General features: G+C 51.4%; 1 protein-coding gene across 4 annotated transcripts in view; it reads left to right on the top strand.

Moving 5' to 3' along the window:
• LOC105494409 (EPH receptor B2) overlaps positions 1-21,719 on the top strand; it is a 205,412-nt gene extending 183,693 nt beyond the window's left edge. For 2 of the 4 annotated variants that reach the window (XM_071098836.1, XM_071098825.1), the window contains exons 7-16: positions 1,093-1,255; positions 3,689-3,797; positions 4,617-4,684; positions 13,919-14,041; positions 14,447-14,694; positions 15,680-15,895; positions 16,762-16,911; positions 18,134-18,327; positions 20,446-20,601; positions 21,470-21,719. In XM_071098836.1, the coding sequence (XP_070954937.1) occupies positions 1,093-1,255; positions 3,689-3,797; positions 4,617-4,684; positions 13,919-14,041; positions 14,447-14,694; positions 15,680-15,895; positions 16,762-16,911; positions 18,134-18,327; positions 20,446-20,601; positions 21,470-21,578 (1,536 nt within the window). In that variant the 3' untranslated portion in view covers positions 21,579-21,719. The remainder of the gene's footprint in view (positions 1-1,092; positions 1,256-3,688; positions 3,798-4,616; positions 4,685-13,918; positions 14,042-14,446; positions 14,695-15,679; positions 15,896-16,761; positions 16,912-18,133; positions 18,328-20,445; positions 20,602-21,469) is intronic. The other 2 variants (XM_071098829.1, XM_071098828.1) reach the window with 2 other exon arrangements.
• Positions 21,720-23,634: the final 1,915 nt, after the last annotated feature.

The following is a 23,634-nucleotide window of genomic DNA, read 5'->3' as shown; positions in this document are numbered from 1 at the left end:
GTTGTTGTTGTTGTTGTTGTATTTTTTTTTTAGATAGGATTTTGCTCTGTTGCCCAGGCTGGAGTGCAGTGGCACAATCATGGCTCACTGTGGCCTTGACCTCCCAAGCTCAAGTGATCCTTTAACCTCAGCCTCCCAAGTAGCTGGGTCCACAAGCATGTATCTCCACGCCCAGCTTAATTTTTTTTTTTAGAGAAAGGGTCTTGGTATATTGCCCAGACTGGTCTCAAACCACTGGGCTCAAGTGATCCTCCCACAACGGTCTCCAGAGTTCTGGATTACAGGTGTGAGCCACCGATCCAGCCTGGTTTTGAATCTCAAAGCAACTATGAACTGATAGTGACCCTGAACATCATTTTCCCTTCTGGACCTTAGTTCTTGACTCACCCAAGTGTGCTGAGGCTGAACAAGGGCCCTTACACTTAACTCATCAAGGCATAGGACAGGGAAGGGGATGCAGAAGTGAATGAGGTGGGCCCTCTCCCTTCGATCTCCAATAACTCACAGTATAGTCCTCAGGGTCTGCACATAGGAACCACTCAATACGTGTGTATTAGTCAGCTTTTCCTGAGATAACACTGCAAAACAAACAATCCCAAAAATCTAACACCTTACACCAAGTGGCTATTTTTCTTGGCCATGGGTTTATGTCTGTGGGTCAATAGGGGTGACCCTGTTTCATCCTAAGAGCTGGGTCATGGTCTTCTCCTGTTTCTCATTCTGCAGCCAGTGGTTGCCCAGTGCAAGCTCCTCTCATGGCAGAAACACAAGAGACCAAGACAAATCAGCAGGGATCTGTAAAGCCTCTGTTTGTATCATGTGCACTAGAATGTTCCAGTGGCCAACACAAGTCATGTGGACAAATTCGACATCCATAAGACAGAGACATGTACTCTGCCTACTTTTGTGAGCAGTGTTGAAAAGTAACATGGCAAAAGGCATAATTCTATTACAGGGAGGGGATGAAGAATTGGAAACCATAGATGTTTATCCAATGGCCAGAACTGCCCCCAGTGTGGCAGGAGCAGGCAGTGGGCTCTGGGCCCACTGTGAGCCACAACCTCACTAATTTTCTTCTCTGTTCCTCGGCAGGAGCTCAGTGAGTACAACGCCACAGCCATAAAAAGCCCCACCAACACGGTCACCGTGCAGGGCCTCAAAGCCGGCGCCATCTATGTCTTCCAGGTGCGGGCACGCACCGTGGCAGGCTACGGGCGCTACAGCGGCAAGATGTACTTCCAGACCATGACAGAAGGTGAGCAGAGTCCAGTGGGCAAGAGGAGGGCACAGACTCCACAAACAGAACAAACTCAAGGGTCACCATTCCCATGAAGCACCTTTGTGCAAATTAGAAAAGGCACTCCCTTCCAGATGTCAGCCCTCCTCCCTCCTTCCTGATTTCAAACCTTTGTGCACAACCATATATAAAAGCCCTGTTTGTGTTCCCATTGTGTCAGCCAGGCCACTTTCTTTCCCAGGACTCTGAGGAGCTCAGCCCTAACTTCCAGAGCCACTCTGAGCAAGTCACGCATTCCTTGGTCCAATTTTTTCTCATCTATAAAATGAAAGCATCACATTCGATCTGAGAGAGTAAGCATATTTTATCCATACACAACTCCAGTGACTTGCAATTGGACTGAGAAGGATTCGGAAGCTGCATCTGAGTTCAGCAGGAAGAAGTTCTGGGATAGATTAGTACTGTCTGCCCCAGGCAAGGGAGTGAGAGATCTAGCCTGTGTGCTACGTTTCCCACTCTGGAACTACATGGTTTCTAAGCACCATTCCTGCTCTAATAATCTTTAGAAGCAGCACAGTTTAAAGACTGTCGCCTCTGAAACCAAAGAAATGAGGATTCCATTTCTGATTTAGCCCTAACTGTATGTGCCTAAACAAGTCACCTTACCTCTCCAACCCTCAGCTTTCTCATTCATAAGTGGGGGTGATAACAATGATCTCATTATCACCATCATTATCAAACTAGTGTAAGAATGAGAGACCTAGCACAGGATTGGCACTAGGTCCCAGGCATATCATCACTCACCAGATGGTAGGTAAGTCATAGTTTGTCATTGCTGTGAGTCTGGGATCCGTTTCACCAGTCAGCTAAACTCCAGGGTGGCTCTATCTGACCAGATTCCACCATCCTTTCTTAGTATCTGCTCTAACCACTAGGCGTGCCTTGGCCTTTGCCTGGTTGAACATTTCAGAGGCTCCTGGACTCTTAAATTCTTGCCTTATCACAAAAATCCTCCCTATGGCTCTACCATCTCTTCCAGCACTCACCTCCTCTGTAATCTTTCTGTTCCTCGTGGCAGCTTTTTTCACTTCTTTAAGCCCTTTTCCATGTTGGGTAAGTGTCACTGACTGGGAACTGAGAGACTGTCCCAAGATTCTTTTATTAATTCAACAAATGTGGCTGGGGCCCTGCCACTTACCAGGCCAAGTGTGGGCACTAAGGTCCCAGAGCGTGTCCCTGATCTCAACAAGTTCCTGTTCTGGTCAGTGAGACAGATGAGAAGTAAAAATAGCTAGGTGTGATGGCTCACATCTGTAATCTCAGCATTATGGGAGGCCGAGGCAGGCGGATCACCTGAGGTCAGGAGGTTCGAGACCAGCCTGGCCAATATGGTGAAACGTTATCTCTACTACAACTACAAAATCAGCCATGAGTGATGGCAGGCACCTGTAGTCCCAGCTACTCGGGAGACTGAGACAGGAGAATGGCTTGAACCTGGGAAGCAGAGGTTGCAGTGAGCCGAGATCGTGCCATTACACTCCAGCCTAGTGACAAGAGTGAAACTCACACTCCAAAAAAAAAAAGAGAAGTAAAAATAATAAAATGTAAATCAATGATAGTGTTAATGGCATTGAATGGTTTCCAAGAGCCAGGCTAATGCCAAGTGTATCTTCTGCGTTCTCCCATTTCAACTCCCAGCCTTGGGTCAAGCAGACCTGGGTTCAAATGCCTGGCCGGAGTGCTACTTTCTTTGTGACCTCAGGCACATCATGACCTCACTAAGCCCAGTTTCCTCCTCTGTAAAATGGGGTAATCATAAGACTGTTCCGAGATACGTAACATACTTAGCACAGTGAGTGACACATAAAACACTCAGGGATAAGAATAGTTAATATTGATTGAATGCTTGCTTGTGTGCCAAGTGTTGTTCTAAGTGCTTTACCCAACAATCCTGAGATGGGAACTATTATTCTCCCCATTTTACAGATAAGGCAACTGAGGCACAAAGAGGTAAGTCACTTTGCCTTATCACACAGTCACTTTGCCTTATCACACAGTCACTTTGCCTTACTATCACATAGTTAGTAAGTGGCACCATTGGGATTCAAACCCAGGGAGTCTGGCTCCAGAGTCTGTGCTTTTAACTGCCTCTGTGTGTGTGTGTGTCAGCTGTTATTATTGTTGATTTTCACATCAACATTGAGATGTAGGAATTATGCCCATTTTATGGATGAGAAGTTGAGGATTGGAGCAGTTCATGGACTTGTCCAGGGTTACCTGTGAGTCAGTGACAGCCCCTTTTCTGCATGGGCATGTGACAGGTGCTCTGTCAGGGGCAGGAACAGAGCCTAGGGATCCCAGGAGACCCAACAGCATGGCAGGGGTTAGGGGACAGGGGTATTAAGACTCCCACAGCCAGGCTGAGAATGCCCTACCATGCTTTCTCCCCAGCCGAGTACCAGACAAGCATCCAGGAGAAGTTACCCCTCATCATCGGCTCCTCAGCCGCTGGCCTGGTCTTCCTCATCGCTGTGGTTGTCATCGCCATCGTGTGTAACAGGTGGGTGGGGTCTCCAGGCTTGGCTGGGCCTGGCTGTCCCAGATGGCTTCTCTCCCTCTATTCAGTCATTCCTCTACAGTGCTGGTGAACTGAGGAGGCCTTCTTACAATTGCAGGGAGAGACGTGGGTAGGAAGTGGAAGTCTTCAAGTGGCCTCCTGCTACCTAAGCAGCCACCATGTGCAATCCATCCCTTTGGGATAGGCATCGTCCCTGACAAGCCCACTATTGAAGGGGGTGGCACATTGAGACACTAATGCAATGGGCAAGAAAGACTGCAGGCTGCTAGGAGTTTAGTGGTTGGTGGAAGGGGTGTACAGATTGTCCTGCTTTCTGCATGAGTTCAGGCCCTCTGGCTGAGGTGCTGGAAAGATGGGGAGGACTTAGGAGGAGGAGCGGGGAGGGACCTCCCAAGTGGCTAGGACGGCACAAGCAAAGGCAAGAGGGTGGGGCCAGTTCCTTGACTTCTGCTGGGTATAATGCAAAGAAAGAGTCTCTTTAAAGAGTTCCCCATTTCAGAATAGACTGGACCATAAGTTCAGGTGGACAGAAGCCCCTGGGGTTTCTGGGGCCAGATGCCGTGGCTGGAAGATGACTTCTTTCTGAAGGGGGCTTGGCTGGAGGGGGAGCTGGGGAAAACGTGAACCTGGACTTGAGGTGGGAGGAGTGGGAAGGGACAAGTGGGGCCAGAAGGGACAGGCAGGGAGCCCTCTGGCAGGGGTGTGGCTTCTAGGGTCTGCCCACCCTCTCCCTATCACCTACTGTGGCTCCCAGCTCCCTGGGCGCCTCCAGGTGGCTCCAGCCCTTTGCTCTTGTTCCAGAAGACGGGGGTTTGAGCGTGCCGACTCGGAGTACACGGACAAGCTGCAGCACTACACCAGTGGCCACAGTATGTACACACCCCAGCAGGCTGGAACCCTTGGGCCCTTTACTGTCGGTTCCCCAGTGACCTCTTAAGCCATCTTGGACCTCCTACTGCCATGCTGCATGGTTGCACTAAGCTCACTCTCACCTCTAGGCCTTTGCAAGTGCGGTTCCCTCTGCCTCAAACGCTGTTCCCTCTGCCTCAAGCGCTCTCCCCATCTCCCTTTACCCATGTAGCTCTTACTCATCCCTCAGGCCTCACCATACACAGACTCCTCCGAGCAGCCTTCCCTGACCCCACTCCATCCTGGGTTCAGGAGCCGCATCTGTGCTTGCAGGCTGCATTGAGCTGGCTGTTTCTTATCTCACGACCATGATAGTGGGGGCCGCTGGAGACCTGGAATTGTGTCTGACATTTACCATGTCTCCCCAGCACCAGTGCGGTGCCCAGCACATAGTAGACACTAGACATATTTGCAGAATAAATAAATGAATCAAATTGAATGAATGAGTTGATGAGGACTCCGGGCTCTGACCCAGGAGGTGAGAAAAGCAGCAGGAGCCCCTTCCTTCTTCTCTTCCTCTCACTCTGTGGCTCTAGACCCCTGTTCTTCCCCAGTGGCTCCTCCGGTGGCCTCTTCCCCTTACCCAGTGCCCTCATTTCTCCCACCATCCCATCCTCCATTGGGCCAGGGCTGGGGATGTATGTGCCACACACACACAGGTGTCCCCTTCTGAAGGGCCAGAGAGAAAAGTAGATCAAAGATTCCTCTCTCCGCTTGACCTGGGCAAAACCAGTTATCAGAGAGTTGGGGGGTGTGAGAAGCTTAGTCCTTACTTCAGATCATTCAGCAAAAAGGAGTTCTAAATGGGTCCAACATTCATTCTCAAACTGTACTCAGTGGGATGCCCTGGGGTTCCTCAGGTGGCTGCCTCTGGGTACAGAGGCCCATCATCATATCCCTGCCCTTGTCACACATCTGTCGTGGGCCTACTACATATGCCAGGCACTGTTCTAGGTGCTGGGGATCCCCGAGTAACCAAACCGAATATCCTGGCCTTTGAAAAACTTATATTCTAGTGGGAAGGATGGGGAATAAAAAAATACATGTCATAAGGTCAGGCACAGTAGCTCACTCCTGTAATCCCAGCACTTTGGGGGGCTGAGGCAGGCAGATGACTTGAGGCCGGGAGTTTGAGACCAGCCTGGCCAACATGGAGAAACCCTGTCTCTACTAAAAATGCTAAATTTAGCCAGGCATGGTGGTGTGTGCCTGTAATCCCAGCTACTCAGGAGGCTGAGGCAGGTAAATTGATTGAACCCGGGAGGCAGAGACTGCAGTGAGCAGAGATTGTGCCACTGCACTCCAGCCTGAGTGACAAAGCAAAACTCTGTCTCAAAATAAATAAATAAATAAAAACATGTTATAAGGCTAGGCACAGTGGCTCACACCTGTAATCCCACCACTTTGGGATGCCAAGGCAGGTGGATCGCTTGAACACAGGAGTTCAAGACCAGCCTGGGAAACATGATGAAAGCCTGTCTCTACCAAAAATGTACAAAAATTAGTTGGGTGTGGTTGTGTGTGCCTGTAGTCCCAGCTACTTGGGAGGTTGAGGTGGGAGAATAGCATAAGCCCAGGAGGCGGAGGTTGCAGTGAGCCGAGGTTGCAGTGAGCTGAGGTCTGACCACTACAGTCCAGCCTGGGTGACAGAATGAGACACTGTCTCAAAAAAAAAAAAGAAAAGAAAGAAAGAAAGAAGAAAAGAAAAATACATGTCATGAATGCAAAGCGTATGGTATATTTGAAGATGCAGGTGCTATAGGAAAAAGACAAAGTGGAACAGGTAATGGACCAAAAGTTGTGGGGATCAGGGTGGCATTTTTAAATAGGACAGCTTGGGTTGGCCTCACTGACAGGGTTTTATTTGCACAAAGATACAAAGGAGCTGGGGGAGTGAGCTACTCAGAGGTATCTGAGGGAAAAGCATTCCAGGAAGAGAGAACAGCCAATGCAGAGGTCCTGAGGCTGGAGCTTCCTGGCAGGTTTCAGAAACAGCAGAGGCCGGTGTGACTGGAGCAGAGCAAAGAGAGGAATGGAAGCTTTGAGGGAGTCCAACATGCAGATTCTCATCAGGCTCAGCAAAGCCTTGGCTTTTCCTTGAGTGAAATGGGGAGCTGCTGGAAGGTTCTGAGCAGAGGGCTGACATTCTCCAAGTTACGGCCTTGGTGGGACTTCTCTGGCTGCTCTCTGGAGAATGGACCGAAGGCGCTGATGCAGGGAGACCAGTGTGGTGGCTGTTGGAAGAATCCAGGGAAGATATGATGGTGGCCAGACCAAGTGGCAGGGAGAAGGTAGTGGGAAGTGGTTGGATTCCGACATATTTCAAAAGCAGAGCCACTAGATTTGCTGCAGGATTGGATGTGGGTATGTAAGCATGAGCAGAGTCTAGGAGTTCCAGGTACAAAGCCTCTGGGTAAGACATAATTTGAAGTAAAAGTTCCCGGGCTTAAAAATAGTTTGGGGCTGGCCAGGCATGGTGGCTCACGCTTGTAGTCCCAAGCTACTCAGGAGGCTGAGGTGAGAGGATTGTACAAGGAGGTCAAGGCTGCAGTGAACCGTGATCTTACCACTGCACTCCAGCCTGGGTGACAGAGTGAGACCCTGTCTCAAGAAAAAATTTAAAAATGAAAAATAAGGCTGGGTGCAGTAGCTCACGCCTATAATCCCAGCACTTTGGGAGGCCAAGGCGGGTGGATCACCTGAGGTCAGGAATTCAAGACCAGCCTGGCCAACATGGTGAAACCCCGTCTCTACTAAAAATACAAAAATTAGCTGGGTGTGGTGGTGCACACCTATAATCCCAACTACTCAGGAGGCTGAGGCAGGAGAATCGTTTGAACACAGGAGGCGGAAGTTGCAGTGAGCCGAGATCGCACCACTGCACCCCAGCCTGGGTGACAGAACAAGACCCTGTTTCAAAAAAAAAAAAAAGATTCGATTTCCAAATAAGATTACACAGAAGTACCGGGGCTAGGACTCTAAGGTATCTTTGGCTGGGTGCAGTGGCTCACGCCTGTAATCCCAGCACTTTGGGAGGCCAAGCTGGGTGAATCACCTGAAGTCAAAAGTTCAAGACCAGCCTGGCCAACATGCTGAAACCCATCTCTATTAAAAATACAAAAATTAGGCCGGGCGCAGTGGCTCAAGCCTGTAATCCCAGCACTTTGGGAGGCCGAGACAGGCGGATCACGAGGTCAGGAGATCGAGACCATCCTGGCTAACCTGGTGAAACCCCGTCTCTACTAAAAAAATACAAAAAACTAGCCAGGCGAGGTAGCAGGCGCCTGTAGTCCCAGCTACGCGGGAGGCTGAGGCAGGAGAATGGCGTAAACCCGGGAGGTGGAGCTTGCAGTGAGCTGAGATCCGGCCACTGCACTCCAGCCTGGGCAACAGAGCAAGACTCCGTCTCAAAAAAAATAAAAATACAAAAATTAGTGGGGCATGGTGGCGGGTGCCTATAGTCCCAGCTACTCAGGAGGCTGAAGCAGGACAATTACTTGAACCTGGGAGGTGAAGATTGCAGTGAGCCTGGGGAACAGAGCAAGACTCCTTCTCAAACAAAAAAAAAAAAAGAAAAAGATTATAAATTATGTCATCACCTCTTATTGCCCCAAGTAATGAAACCATGATCATAGATGTGGCTAGACGTACTGCGTGCATTCTGTGTGCCAAGAATTGTTTCAAGGCTTTACATGTACTTATTCATTTGATCCTTATAGTGTCTCACTTTGAATATGGGGAAACTGAGGCACAGAGGTTGTATAGCTGCCAGGGAAGGAGCAGGGGTATGAACTCCAGCTGTCTGGCTGCAGAGCTGGCATCCTGTGCTGGCTCCATTCTACTGAGCTGGAATGGGATAGGCTCCCATGCTCTGTCTCCTGGAGCCACTGGGGAGCATTGCTATGTGGTGTGTGAGTCAGTAATAGGGAAACAGGTGAGGTCTATTTTTAAAATAGACCCCAGGGTTTGTTGCTAGATCAGCACATTTAAGGCCTAAGATGCCCCTCCCTCCATCCTAAGCTCTAACGTTAGATCTGAGCAGAACTTTGTTCTGTTCAAAGCACTGCCAGCCCTGTGATCCCATATACATCCAGCCACCCTGCGTGGTCAGGACAGAGGAGGAAGCTGAGGCCCAGAGATCCATGTGACTGGCCTGTAATCACCCACATGGCCACACGGTTTCCATCATCCAGCAGGTGCTGAGTGAGTACCAAGGTCTGTGATGCCTGGATGTGGAGCCGGAGGGACTGATCTGGCTTCTCATCCCTACTCTGCCACTAGCCAGCTGGGTGACCTCGGGAAAGCCATCAAACCTCTCTGAGCCTTGACATCTTTATATGGGAAGTAGCAAGAACGATACTTTTGTCATGGAATTGTGAGGATTCAATGAATTAAGGGACGTTAAAGTGCTTTGGAGTAATATTTAATAATAGCCAGCTCTTCTTTGCAACAGTTTACAATTATTCAGCACTTTCCTTGATGCTCTCGTTTAATCCTTGCAACCCCATTAGGAGGTAGGTATTGTTTGTTATACCCACTGGGTAGGTGAAAAAAGTAAGACGCAGAGATTAAGTAACTTGTTCAAGGACACACAGCTGGATCAACACAGTGGTTGATCCTGGCTTCAGACTCACAAAGCAGCTCATTTGTGACCAGAATTAGCAGCAGTGCCAGAATTCAGACCCAGAACTCGGCACACTGGTTCCTCTTCCCTCATCGTGAATTTCGCATTTGAGGGCAGGGCAACAGGCAGTGGCTGACAGCCGTAAATCATCCAAACAACAGCCCAGGATTTTCTGTAGCCTTTGCCTACAGAGGTCCTCACCCGACCTCGGTTCAGCAAGTGCCCCTCCTGAGAGTCAAGCTTGTTGGAGGCTCTGGCCACCAGACACTCACTCACCTTCTATTCCAAGAGGCAGACTGGGGAAGTACCTGGAAGAAACGCAGCCTGAGGGTTACAAGTGGAGACTCTGTAGCCGGCCCGGGTTCAAACCCCACTTCTGCCATTTATTAGCTGTGTTGATGTCATTTAACCTCCTCTGTGTGTGTGTGTATATAACAGGGTCTCGCTTTGTCACCCAGACTGGAATGCAGTGGCACAAACACGGCTCACTGCAGCCTCTACCTCCTGGGCTCAATCAATCCTCATGCCTCAGCCTCCTAAGTAGCTGGGATCACAAGCCTACACCACCATGCCTGGCTAACTTATTTATTTTTCATAGACATGGGTTCCTGCCATGTTACCCAGGCCAGTCTCGAACTTCTGGGCTCAGGCAATCCTCTTGCCTCAGCCTCCCAAAGGACTGGGATTATGAGCTTGAGCCACCGTGTCCCACTCATTTAACCTTTCTTATGCCAGTTTCCTCATCTGAAAAACAGGCATCATATGGGATTGTACCAAATGAAATTGCTATTTCTGTAGGTCAGAAACAGTTAAATATTGACAGTTTCATAAGGTATCAGCCTAATAATGGCACTTACCTGGTAGGGTTGTTAGGAGGATTCATGGGATCAAAAACTATAAAGTGCCCAGAACAAGGCCTGGCACCCAGTAAATCTACACTGAATGTATATTCAATAAGTGTTTATTAAGCATCTACTGTATATCACCTTCGCATAAGTACTCCAGAGGCAACATTCTAAAGCAAGGGCTTGTAGCTTGGGGTCTAAAGACCCCTAGAGCTTCCAAGGGCCTGTGAATACGCCAAAATTATGCGTGAAATATGGGAGTATGCACACACAGGGATACTTTTCCAAGGAGCAGATTCATTATTTTCATCAAATTCTCAAAGACATTCAAGACACGTAGTAATGCCATTATGTGTTCAGTAAGCACTTATTGGGCACCCACTGTGTGCCAGGCCCTGGGATTCAGCATGAACAAGACAGACACAGACTCGGTCTTCCTGGGGAAGAGGGTAAACTAAGCCCTCACAGGCAGCAGAGTGTTCCACAGGCAGGGGGCTGTGGGCATGCGTATCTGGGAACCCTGGTACAAGGTAGAAAAGCCAGAACAGACATCAAGGTCATAAGAGTGGGTGTGGACTCAGGACTGTGGGAGCCTGAGGAGAGGGTACAGGTCTCCCCTGGAGCGATCCAGGCGGTCTTCACAGAGGCAATGGCATTTGATCTGGTCACAAAAAGAAAGAGGAGAGGGTACTCCAGGTAGAGAGCACACCACGAACAAAAGCATGGAGGCAGGAAATAATGAAGTGAGTCTGAAACCCCTGGGTCAGTAAGTCCTGTGAGCTGGCATCTAGGGAGCAGGGAGCTGGAAGTGAGGCCAATCCATGGAGAGCTGGGAATGCCAGGCAGGGGCATGCACCTTTGTCCTGCAAGCAGCAGAGGCCCTCCTGACCAGTGCTGCTGGCCACAGCATGGCGATGGTATCCAGTTGCTTGGCAGTGGAGGCGACCAAGGAGGATTTGAGCTACTGTGCTTCCCCTTACCTCCCAGAGTCAACCCATTCCTGTCCTCCATCCCCATCAGAAAGGGCCTCCCCCAGTCCTATTGGGAGGGAGGCTGAAAACCAGTTGTCAAGAACCACAGGGCGTGCATTGAGTCTGAGCAAGCAAGAGAGCATCCCCAGGGAGCCGACGCCCTGGCTCTGAGAAGGCTGATGGGGAAGGAGGTGGTCATGGCAGAATACTCCAGAAGGAGGCATGGACCAGATTCTGGTTGTATGTCATCCAGGAGGCAGTGAACATGGTGATTAAGAGTACTGGCCCCAGGCTCAAGTCTGACAGACCTGGGTTCAAATCCTGGCTGTGCCATTTGCTAGCTGTGTGGCCTTGGCCAGATGACTTAGCCTCTCTGAGCCACAGTTTCCTTATGTGTGAAATGGGAATAATTGTCCTTTCTTCTAAGAGTTTTTGAGTGGAGGAGATAAGGCATATAAAGAGCCTGGCATGGTGTTGAGCACAAAGGGCTCAGTACGTGACAGCTGCTATTATGATTCTATCTGTGTCATTTGGATTCTGCTCGGCCCTACAGACACTGAGTGTCTGCTGTGTGCAGAGCTTTATGCAGTTTGCCAGGGGAGGGAGAAATCAGGGGAAAAAAAAAAAGTGTCCATTTCCTCCTCCCAAGCACTCAACAGTCTTGGATGGTGGTTCTTAACCTCTTTGGGGGCCTCAGACTCCTGGGAGACTCTGCTGAAAGTTTTGGAGCCTATGGCCAGAAAAACAGATACACGTATAAAATTATTAAAAGTCCAGAGGTCAGGCCAGGCACAGTGGCTCACGCCTATAATCCCAGCACTTTGGGAGGCCAAGGCTGGTGGATCACTTGAGGTCAGGAGTTGGAGACCAGCCTGGCCAACATGGCAAAACCTATTAAAACTCTATTAAAAATACAAAAAATAAGCTAGGTGTTGTGGCACATGGCTGTAATCCCAACTACTTGGGAGGTTAAGGTGGGAGGATGAGGATCACTTGAATCCGGGAGGCGGAGGTTGCAGTGAGCTGAGATCATGCCACTGCACTCCAGCCTGGGTGACAGAGAAAAAAAATTTTTAATTAAAAAAAATTCAGAGGTCTATACTTGAGGATGGATTTTTTGAGAACTTTTGTTTTTGACAATATTTATTTCCATAACTTTTGGACTTTCGAAGCAGCATGAATTACTTTTTGAATAGAAAAGGACAATCATAATAAATGAATCCCATCTCAGGAGGTTATCAGACCTCCTACTGCCCATAGTTAGGACTGCTAAGTAGCTCACAGACCCAAATTAAGAAACCCTGACCTCAAGAGCTAAACAAATACCCACACAAATAATCCCAAATAAAGCTCACGTGTTATAGCAGCGGTTGGCAAATTTTTCGTAAGGAGACAGATAGTAAATATTTTAGACCTTATGGGTCTCCCTTGTAACTACCCAACTCTGCTGTCATAGCTTAATAACAGCCATAGGCAAAGGAATGAGCATGATTGTGTTCCAATAAAACTTTATTTACAAAATAGGCTGTAAGCCAATTCGCCAACGCCTGTGTTACACACTCTTAACGCCTAGATTCCTGGAATGCCTAAAATAGAGGCTGAGAGTATCAACTCATATGTCCAAGGTCACACAGCTGAGCAGGGTTGATGGCCTCACGCACCAACCAGCCAAGCCTTATGGTGACCCAAGGATTTCAACTCCCAACTCCTAGAGCTCCTACCTCCAAAGTTGCAGCTCCTGGAGTGGCAGGAGAATGTGAGCAGGATTCTGGAGAAGCCAGAGGAAAGTTTGGGCTCTGGACCGGGAGGTCTGGGTGTTGGAAGACCAGCTGTCTGTCTGGGAGGGGGAAGATGGATGGGTCATCTTTCCCTTCTTTCCAAGCATTTTGCTGACTCAGTGCTGGCTATTCAGAATTGGGTCTTTGACATCCAGGTTACCTTCTTCTCTTAGTGCATAAAAAAATAAGTGTGGGACAGAAGAGAGGGAGAGCAAATAATAACAATAATAATAAAATTAAAATATGCATCAGATCAGGAATCAAATGCCCGATGTCTAGCCTCATGTTGATTACCAGAAAATCAGGGATCCAGAAGGGGTTAAGACTTGGCTAGTGGGGGACCGGGGAGGTGGCCCAGCAGCTGTGGATACTCAGTCCCTGGTGAGTGGGGCAGCCCCAGGCTCTGGGGGCCCGTTTGGGAAGTTGGGGCAGCTAGAAGGGACCCTAGGGGAAGAGGAGGCTTGAATTAGGCCTGGAGTTAGGCCTGGAGAGACAAGGAGGAGCTCTCCGTAGCAGAACTCCAAGGACAACATGGTCTATTGCCTGATCTTTCTGTATTTTAGTTCCAATTTGCTCCCTTCCTTTTTGCCCCCCTCTTCCTTTACTTTGCACCCCTTGATTCTCTATCACCTATCTTTCCATTTATCCTTGTGTGCCCATGCCCGTAACAGACATTGCTTATCAGTTCTGCCAGCCTCAGCTGCTCCAGAAAACCACTGCTGATCAATGAGAGTTGGAACAAGAGCTAAGACCTATCTGCCACCCCTGCTGGTCTCTGTTCTCCTCACCTCCTACTCAGTTCACGCCTATCTGCTCAGTAAGACCCAGAGGGGTCAAATGACCTGCAGGGAGTTGCCCAGTTCTTATGGGGGCCACATGGGAGTGGATTTCCCTCCACAGAGGGACTGGCTCCTGCTTTTCCTTTTGTGTGCATCTTGAGTCAGTCCATATGACAGAGCCTGGTCTTGTCCCCCAGTGACCCCAGGCATGAAGATCTACATCGACCCTTTCACCTATGAGGACCCCAACGAGGCAGTCCGGGAATTTGCCAAGGAAATTGACATCTCCTGTGTCAAAATTGAGCAGGTGATCGGAGCAGGTAGGTGGCTGGTACCTTCACATGTACTATGGCCTTAGCCATGGGCAGCGAGACCACCCCAATGTGTACCCTTGGGGCAGAAGGTAGGATGTGAGACAGGGGCCTCAAAGGACCCCCCCGCCCAAGGCCTGAAGGTTCAGAATGACCATGAAAGAAGGGCCCTCAAAGGTCATCCAGTAAAATCACCTCACTGACAAAAGAGGAAACTGAGGCACAGGGCTGGGAGGTGGCTGGGATTTTTCTGGACCCCTGAATTCTTGAAGGGGTTTGGTGTCTGCAAGGATGAGTGGGCCATTGAGAAGAAAATGTACATGCAGGCCCTGTGAGTGGATGTGACAGGGAACAGGGAGGTGGCCCTTCCACCTGGCAAGTGACATCCTGCCTGTCTTGGTGTTTCTGTCTCAGGGGAGTTTGGAGAGGTCTGCAGTGGCCACCTGAAGCTGCCAGGCAAGAGAGAGATCTTTGTGGCCATCAAGACGCTCAAGTCAGGCTACACGGAGAAGCAGCGCCGGGACTTCCTGAGCGAAGCCTCCATCATGGGCCAGTTCGACCATCCCAACGTCATCCACCTGGAGGGTGTCGTGACCAAGAGCACGCCTGTGATGATCATCACTGAGTTCATGGAGAATGGCTCCCTGGATTCCTTTCTCCGGGTAGGGGAAGCCAAGAGGGCCAGGGGCCCATGAATGGGGCAGGAAAGGAATGATGGACACAGCTTCAGACTCTCAGAGCCTGAAGCGGTCTTGGAAAAGCTCTAGGTCAGGAATGGCTTGTAGGCTGTCACTTTCCATTCCCTTACCCGTGGCAGGCACTGCTAATCAATCCCAGCACTCTCATCCACTAAGCCCAGAAGCAGTCCCAGAATTCTTCTCAGTATGGTTCCCCAGGAAGCCACAATCAGTTGATCAGAGTTGGCACACATCTTAAATCTGTTTCCATTCCTGCTCTTAGCCAGCCTTCTCATTGTGCACCGAAGAAAACGGGCTCAAAGAGAGGTTGGATTTGCCCAGAGTCACCCAGAGGGTCAAGATGAGGCCTGGACTGGAATCAAGTGTCTTGACCTCTCATCCAGGGTTTTCACCAGATTTTGGAGTTCTCCAAAGCTCTATAGGCTGGTGGGAGGAGTTCAAGGCCAACAGAGGAAAATGTCAAGGTCTCCCAGGAGACCACAGTCAACCAACCAGACATAGCACCAGACTGGGCATCAGAAGCAGGCCATTGGATCAGCTGCTATTCAGTAAATATTTGTGAAGCACCTAACATGTGCCAGGCACCTTCCATGTACCTTCTTGTTTAAGCCAGAATAGCCCTGGGAGATGGGTGTGATTTAGGCCCATTTAACACACAGAAGAGGAAACTGAGACTCAAAGATGTTAGGTTACATGCCCAAGGTCACACAGCCAAGAAGGAACAAAGCCAGAGTCAAACCAAGTGTATCTGCTTCAAAGCCTGTGTTCTCACCACCACCCTGAAGTTGGCCTCTGATGGGCCTCTCCGGGGTCCCGAAGCATCTGAGTCATTCCCCAAGGAACCTAGAGCCAGGCTGGCAGGGCCCTGCTCTGGTTTCCCATTGTGAGGATGATGCAGAGCCCTGATGCCTGTTCTGTTCACTCTATGTTTTCTCCACTTCTCCCACAGCAAAATGATGGGCAGTTCACAGTCATCCAGCTGGTGGGCATGCTTCGGGGCATCGCAGCCGGCATGAAGTACCTGGCAGACATGAACTATGTGCACCGTGACCTGGCTGCCCGCAACATCCTCGTCAACAGCAACCTGGTCTGCAAGGTGTCGGACTTTGGGCTCTCACGCTTTCTAGAGGACGATACCTCAGACCCCACCTACACCAGCGCCCTGGTAAGATGGAGGCAGGGAACACCGGAGTCCCAGAGCCAGAGAAGAGAGGCCTGAGTGGCCATCTCTCTCCCTGCAAGACAATTTCACTAACGCCCAACTGGGCCAAGCACTGTCCTGGGCCCTGGAGACAGGGAGACAGGAACCACAGCTCCTGCCCTCTTGCAACTCCTACACTGATGGGGAACACATGTGCAGAGCCATGTGGAGTGACAGGGCTGTAAGCCAGGACAGGCAGCCTTGGAGGCAAAGGAAGGCTTGCTGGAGAGGTTGATATCTGAGCTGAGAGCGGAAGGGCCCAGAAATGTTTGTCAAATGCCATGTTCTCATGGCAAAGTCCTGCGACTGGAATACAGGCTGTAGGGGCAGTGGTAGTGAGCAGTAGTGCTGGAGAGGTAGGCAGGGTTGGACCTTGGAGCTCCTGGAATGCCCAGGTTCAGGCCTCTCTCCTGAAAGCAGCAGGGGTTGTTGAAGGTTTTAAACTGGAAGGACAAAGAGCCCAGAGACGGGTGCAAGTAGGCAAGTCACTTCAGTACTGTGCTGTGTGAGACGTGCCTCCTTGATGGGGAGGCGTAAGTCACAGCTGTGGGATTGAGGGCAGCTGACAATCCTTTGGGAGCTCAGAAAAGCTTTTGGAGGGACTTGAGGATGAGAAGGAGGTTTCCAGATGGCAGAATGGTAAAAGGCACTTCATGCAGAGGGTGCAGCTGGTGCAAATGCCCAGTGGTCTGAAGCTGCATGGTGAGTTTGGGGCACAATGAGGTGCCTCATGAGATTGGGGTATCACAGGGCACAGAGTGGGAGGATTAAGAGAAGAGGTCAGACAGGCCAGCCTCCCACCCACGAACCCTCCTCATTCTGTCTCCCAGGGCGGAAAGATCCCCATTCGCTGGACAGCCCCGGAAGCCATCCAGTACCGGAAGTTCACCTCGGCCAGTGATGTGTGGAGCTATGGCATCGTCATGTGGGAGGTGATGTCCTACGGGGAGCGGCCCTACTGGGACATGACCAACCAGGATGTAAGTCTCCAAGGGGATGGGCAAGACCTCTCCGGCCCACCAGATGGGAGAGGGAAGATCGGGGCTCCTGGCCTTGTGCCAGTCTCCCAGAGTGTGTGACATAGGCTTCTGAGATCATGGGCCTGGCTCCCAGGGTAGCTGCCAGCCCGATGGTGGCTGATTCGAATGTCCGCACAGGACCCTGGACTCTCCAGGCGGTAGGGAGTAGGAAAGGCCACTCATCCACACATCAGTGTGTCTTCAGAACGCATGCACCTGTGGCCAGCCCCAAATGAGACCACATCTGCCCTTCAGGTGTTTACCACCTAACTGGGGGACAAGACGATTATTCAGGGAACCGGATGTTGTGATCAGGAGCTTTTAAGATCAGGTGCTAAATCGGAGTAGCCCTGGAGGCACTGAGGCACCGGCAGCATGGGCAAGATCAGACAGGAGGTGATCGCAGGATAAGTGGGGTTCGAACAGTCGCAGGACGTGGAGACTTGAGAGCTTCCAGTGGGAAAGAATAGCATGTGCAAAGGCTGAGGTGGGCCAGTGCGGGGTTGAACCCAAACCAGAGGGTTTCCATTAGCAAAAATGCAGACAGGAAGGACTCGAAGAAACTTCTTACACGAGAAGGGTGACCCACAGTCGAGCTGTGGAAGGTGAATCTGGCTGTGGCGGCAGGACAGGCTGAGAGGGGTGTTTAGGAGCATTTCCTTGACAGAGAAGCAGGTGGAGATGGTGGGAGGGGGCCCCAGCCAGGCTTGAGGCCATGGTGTGGGCCTGATGAGGGGGAGGTATCTCATACCTAGAGCTGTAAATGGCACTAAAATCAAGCATGTGGCCACATGGGGTCAAGCAAGGAGGCAGAGAGGGGAGGCCTTGGGGCCATCCAAGCCAAGAGGGGCTCACAGACGGGAAAGAGGGAGGAGCTGGTGGAACCAGGCATAGGAGGGTCATCTTGGTGGACCCTGGGGAGAAGCTATCTCGGGGCTCTGGATTTCCCAAGATTGGCAGAGGGTGGGGCAAGAACCCAGCTGCCATGTCAGATTAAAGGTCTAGATGGTAGAAACCCAGGTCATCCCATCCCTGGGGCTGCCTCCAGGAGGTGAAACTGGTTGGTTGCCACAGCAACTGAGTAGGTCAGACATGCAATGTACTGGGGGCAAGATGGGCCTGGCAGAGGGTAGATGCCCTCAGCCCATCCACCCAACCCCTCTCCACTCCTGCATTGTCCCAGGTAATCAATGCCATTGAGCAGGACTATCGGCTGCCGCCGCCCATGGACTGCCCAAGCGCCCTGCACCAACTCATGCTGGATTGTTGGCAGAAGGACCGCAACCACCGGCCCAAATTCGGCCAAATTGTCAACACGCTAGACAAGATGATCCGCAATCCCAACAGCCTCAAAGCCATGGCGCCCCTCTCCTCTGGGTAAGACCCTGCCCTGGCCCCGCCCCAGCCAGGCCCTGCCCTTCTTCCCCTCTCCCATCGCTTCGGCCCCCCCCCCCCCCCGCTTCAGGCGATGCTCTTCCTTACTGCAGCTTGGGATGGGAAAGAACAGGACTAGTGTTTGTTGGGTACCTGCCCTGCCTTAGGGGTGCAGGAGAGCAGAGGACACAGACTGCCCAGAGGAAGAAAAGGACACATACCCTGTGGGTGGCAGAGGAGGCATCTTTTAAAGTGTGGTCAGAGAGACCAGGAAGAAAAATTACCAAAGGAAGGCCGGGCGAGGTGGCTCACGCCTGCAATCCCAGCACTTTGGGAGGCTGAAGTGGGTGGATCACCTGAGGACAGAAGTTCGAGACCAGCCTGGCCAACATGGTGAAACCCCTTCTCTACTAAAAAATACAAAAATTGGCCGGGCGCAGTGGCTCACGCCTGTAATCCCAGCACTTTGGGAGGCCGAGGCGGGTGGATCACGAGGTCAGGAGATCAAGACCATCCCGGCTAACACTGTGAAACCTCATCTCTACTAAAAATACAAAAAAATTAGCCAGTCGTGGTGGCACGCACCTGTAGTCCCGGCTACTCGGGAGGCTGAGGCAGGAGAATGGCGTGAACCCAGGAGGCCGAGCTTGCAGTGAGCCGAGATTGCACCACTGCACTTCAACCTGGGTGACAGAGCAAGACTCCATCTCAAAAAAAAAAAAAAAAATTAGCCGGCCCCTAGTGGTGTGCATCTGTAATCCCAGCTACTCAGGAGGCTAAGGCAGGAGAATCGCTTGAACCCAGGAGGCAGAGGTTGCCGTGAGCTGAGATCATGCCATTGCACTCCAGCCTGAGCAGCAAGAGCGAAACTCCATCTTAAAAAAAAAAAAAAAAAAATTACCAAAGGATCCAGAATCTTAGTTGGTGAATAGATATGCCTGTCACTAAGTTTCCTTCCTAGCTACCCTCATACTCAAACCTGGACCCTCTAACTTCCATTTATATCCTCATCACACACATGCTCACACAGGTCCAGTCCTACATGTGCAGATGAACACACAATTAGGCACAAACACTCATGACTGTTCACACACAGTCTCAGGCTCTCACATCTACACACATCCATAGGCACCTGCACACACACCCATTCAGAAGTTTGTACTCACCATACACCCATCTGTGCCTGTACACTGAGTCAGCATCCCCATGCCTGAGAGACAGGCTCAGCCTGAGGGGTGTTCGCCCAGGGACCTGGTACCTCACTTCTCCTCAAGGCTCAAGCCTCCCAGGGCAGGCTCTGTGGGGCAGCAGCTCTCCTCTGCCTTCCTTGGGTGGCTGTCACAGGTCACACTGCTGCCCCTGCACACACTTACTCCTCAGGACCCACAACCCCACAGGGTTTCAGAGGGGCGTCTGGTCAGGTATCCTTAGGATCTAGGGCTGGCTGTAGCCAGAGAGCACGTTCTTATGAGCGGGAGACCATCGTGCTTCCCTCTGCCTGTCTCTCCTCACCATGACCCTATGTCAGCCACCCCTAACTCTCCAGATCAAATCCCTCTGAGCTTTAAACCTCATGAGAGCCATTTCACTCCTTGCCAGCCAAGAAGTCATTCCCATTAGCGCCACCAGCCTTAGCTGGGCTTTGGAAATACAGTCTCTGGACAGTCCAGAAGGTGAGCTTCCTATAGCACAAACCAGAGTGGGGAAGGATGGAGAATGGCACTGGGAGAGGAAACTGAATAACCAGCATAGTTAGTCTAGCTGAAATCCCTCCTCCTGAAAATAAGCATGGAGCTGCATCTTCCCCTCCTCACTCCCGAGGTCCAGCCTCTCGGCCATCCCTGCAGTGCCTTCCCTAGACTTCCCAGTTGGCCCCAGCTTTGAGTTCTGCACACTCGCTCTCACATGCTCACATATATATGCATGCATGTTTCCACAGGTTCAAACCCATGCCCGCACTCATGCAGAAATACTCACGTACATACCCCTTCGCCTGTGTTCATGTTCACGTAAATGGATGCACACGTGCACATTCATGCATACGCAGCCTACAGGCATGTCCCTGCACGCTCCCTGCAAACAGGTGCCCTGACCATCTCTGTCACCCACCCCCAACCCCAGCATCAACCTGCCGCTGCTGGACCGCACGATCCCCGACTACACCAGCTTTAACACGGTGGACGAGTGGCTGGAGGCCATCAAGATGGGGCAGTACAAGGAGAGCTTCGCCAATGCTGGCTTCACCTCCTTTGACGTCGTGTCTCAGATGATGATGGAGTAAGTGCCCAGCCACCTCTGCTCATCACCTTAGCACCCCCTCTCCACCGGCCCCACCAGCCAAGTGGGGTGATCTGGAGGGTGAGGAATAGATCATGTCCCAATAGGGAAGCAGGGACCAAGGGGCAAGATAGCCAACTTCGGAGTCACCTGTGGACTGATACCCAGGTCTACCTGCCACCTACAAGCTCTGTGACCTTGGTCAAATCATAGCACCTCCCTTAGCCTCCGTTTTCTCACCTACGAACTGGGGGTTGGTAGGAAGGTTGAGGGAGATATAAAGGAAGTGGGTGCTTATAAAATGCAAGCTGGCAGCCGGGCACAGTTGCTCACACCTGTAATCCTAGCACTTTGGGAGTCCAAGGCGGGCAGATCACAAGGTCAGGAGTTCAAGACCAGCCTGACCAACATGGTGAAACCCCATCTCTACTAAAATGCAAAAAATTAGCCGGGCGTGGTGGCATGTGCCTGTAATGCCAGCTACTCAGGAGGCTGAAGCAGGGAAATTGCTTGAACCGGGGAGGTGGAGGTTGCAGTGAGCTGAGATCATGCCACTGCACTGCAGCCTAGGCGACAGAGCGAGACTCTGTTTCAAAAAAGAAAACAAAAGAAAATGTAAGCTGGCTTCCCCTTCACCATAGCAGGGGAGAGAAGGCCCCCTAGGGACCCTGATTCCTACTCACGTGCTCTTCCACCTCACACCATAGTCACTCCCTCCAGCTGTGGCTGCCTGCCCACTCTGCACTCCACACTCCCCAGTACTCCTTGCTTTGCCGTCTTCCTCCCGGGGAAGCCCAGGCAGCTCTCTACCAGGCACAGGGCTCCTTCACCTGCACATTTCCCTAACACACGTGCTTCTCTCCCAAAGGGACATTCTCCGGGTTGGGGTCACTTTGGCTGGCCACCAGAAAAAAATCCTGAACAGTATCCAGGTGATGCGGGCGCAGATGAACCAGATTCAGTCTGTGGAGGTTTGACATTCACCTGCCTCGGCTCACCTCTTCCTCCAAGCCCCGCCCCCTCTGCCCCACGTGCGCCGGCCCTCCTGGTGCTTCATCCACTGCAGGGCCAGCCACCCGCCAGAAGGCCACGGGCCACGGGCCACGGGAAGAACCAAGCGGCACCAGCCACGAGACATCACCATGAAAACATGCAACTCAAGCGACGGAAATAAAAAGGGAATGGGAAAAAAGAAAACAGATCCTGGGAGGGGGCGGGAAATACAAGGAATATTTTTTAAAGAGGATTCTCATAAGGAAAGCAATGACTGTTCTTGCGGGGGGATAAAAAAGGGCTTGGGAGATTCATGCGATGTGTCCAATCGGACACCAAAAGCAGTTTCTCTCCAACTCCCTCTGGGAAGGTGACCTGGCCAGAGCCAAGAAACACTTTCAGAAAAACAAATGTGAAGGGGAGAGACAGGGGCCACCCTTGGCTCCTGTCCCTGATGCTCCTCTAGGCCTCAGTCAACAACCAAGTGCCTGGAGGACAGGACAGATGGACAGGCAGCCACCCCAGGAACCCCTCTGGGAAAATCTATTCCCGCCACCACTGAGCAAACAGAAGAATTTTTCTGTCTTTGGCGAATATTTTAGAAACTCCAATGAAAGACACCGTTTCTCCTGTCGGCTCATGGGGCTGAAAGGGGCTTTTGTCCTTCTGGGTCAGGGAGAACGCGGGGACGTCAGAAAGGTCAGCCTTCCTGAGGATGCCGCCCCCGGGTCTGCAGCTCCAGGTACTATCACGCGCACAGCCCGGCGGCCCGACCGGCCTGGTGCCCGCTCCCGCCAGCCCCCGCCTCAAGGACTGATACTGCAGTGACTGCCGTCAGCTCCAACTGCCGCTGAGAAGGGTTGATCCTGCATCTGGGTTTGTTTACAGCAATTTGTGGACTCGGGGGTATTTTGGTCAGGGTGGTTTTGGTTTAGGGGATTTGTTTGTTGGGTTGTTTTGTTTTTTTTTTTTTTAATGACAATGAAGTGACACTTTGACATTTCCTACCTTTTGAGGACTTGATCCTTCTCCAGGAAGAAGGTGCTTTCTGCTTACTGACTTAGGCAATACACCAAGGGCAAGATTTTATATGCACATTTCTGGATTTTTTATACTGTTTTCATTGACACTCTTCCCTCCTCCTACCTGCCACCAGGCCTCACCAAAGCCAACTGCCACAGGGCCATCTGGGCCATTCAGAGACTGGAGTGAGATTTGGGTGTGGAGGGGGAGGCGCCAAGGTGGAGGAGCCTTCCACTCCAGGACTGTTGACGGAAGTGACAGATTGAGGAGGAAGTGGGCTCTGAGGCTACAGGACTGGAAGTCCTTGCCCACTTCCCACTCTCCTGCCCCAATTGATCTAGTACTTCCCAGGCAAACAGGCCCCTTTGAGGCTCCTGAGTGCCCTCAGACGGCCAAAACCCAGTTTTGCCTCTGGGAGCCTAAACCAGGCTGCATCGGAGGCCAGGACCCGGATCATTCACTGTGATACCCTGCCCTCCAGAGGGTGCGCTCAGAGACGCGGGCAAGCATGCTCCTTCCCTTCCCTGGAGAGAAAGTGTGTGATTTCTCTCCCACCTCCTTCCCCCCACCAGACCTTTGCTGGGCCTAAAGGTCTTGGCCATGGGGAAGCCCTCAGCCAGGGATCTGGCCACAGACTCCCTCCTGTGAGCCAACGCAGACACCCGAGCAGAGCAATCAGTTAGTGCATTGAATGGAAATAAACACTTTAGTTATAACATGACCCCTGTTCTCTGTAAGTTCTGAGGGAGACCCTGGCACCCTTGGGAAATGTGTGGCCCAGGTTGCTCTTCTAAGCCCTTCCTCCCTCAGGCTTCCAGAAAGCCCAGAGCAGAGAAAACATATGGAGAACGACAGCTCCACGTGGCCTCTCTGGCCCTGGCTCGTCAAAAGCACAGGCAACAAAGGAAGTGAGTTGGAAGTGGCTCAGAACTCTTCGCTGCCCTGGGTATCAGGGTGAGCCCCTGCAGGTACATAAGGAGCAAAGAATTGACGAGGGTGCACTTGGAAGAGGGTCCG

This window comes from Macaca nemestrina, chromosome 1 (genome assembly GCF_043159975.1).
Source record: "Macaca nemestrina isolate mMacNem1 chromosome 1, mMacNem.hap1, whole genome shotgun sequence".
NCBI lineage: Eukaryota > Metazoa > Chordata > Mammalia > Primates > Cercopithecidae > Macaca > Macaca nemestrina.
The sequence above is the reverse complement of the archived record's forward strand: the minus strand, read 5'-3'. Positions and strand labels throughout refer to the sequence as shown.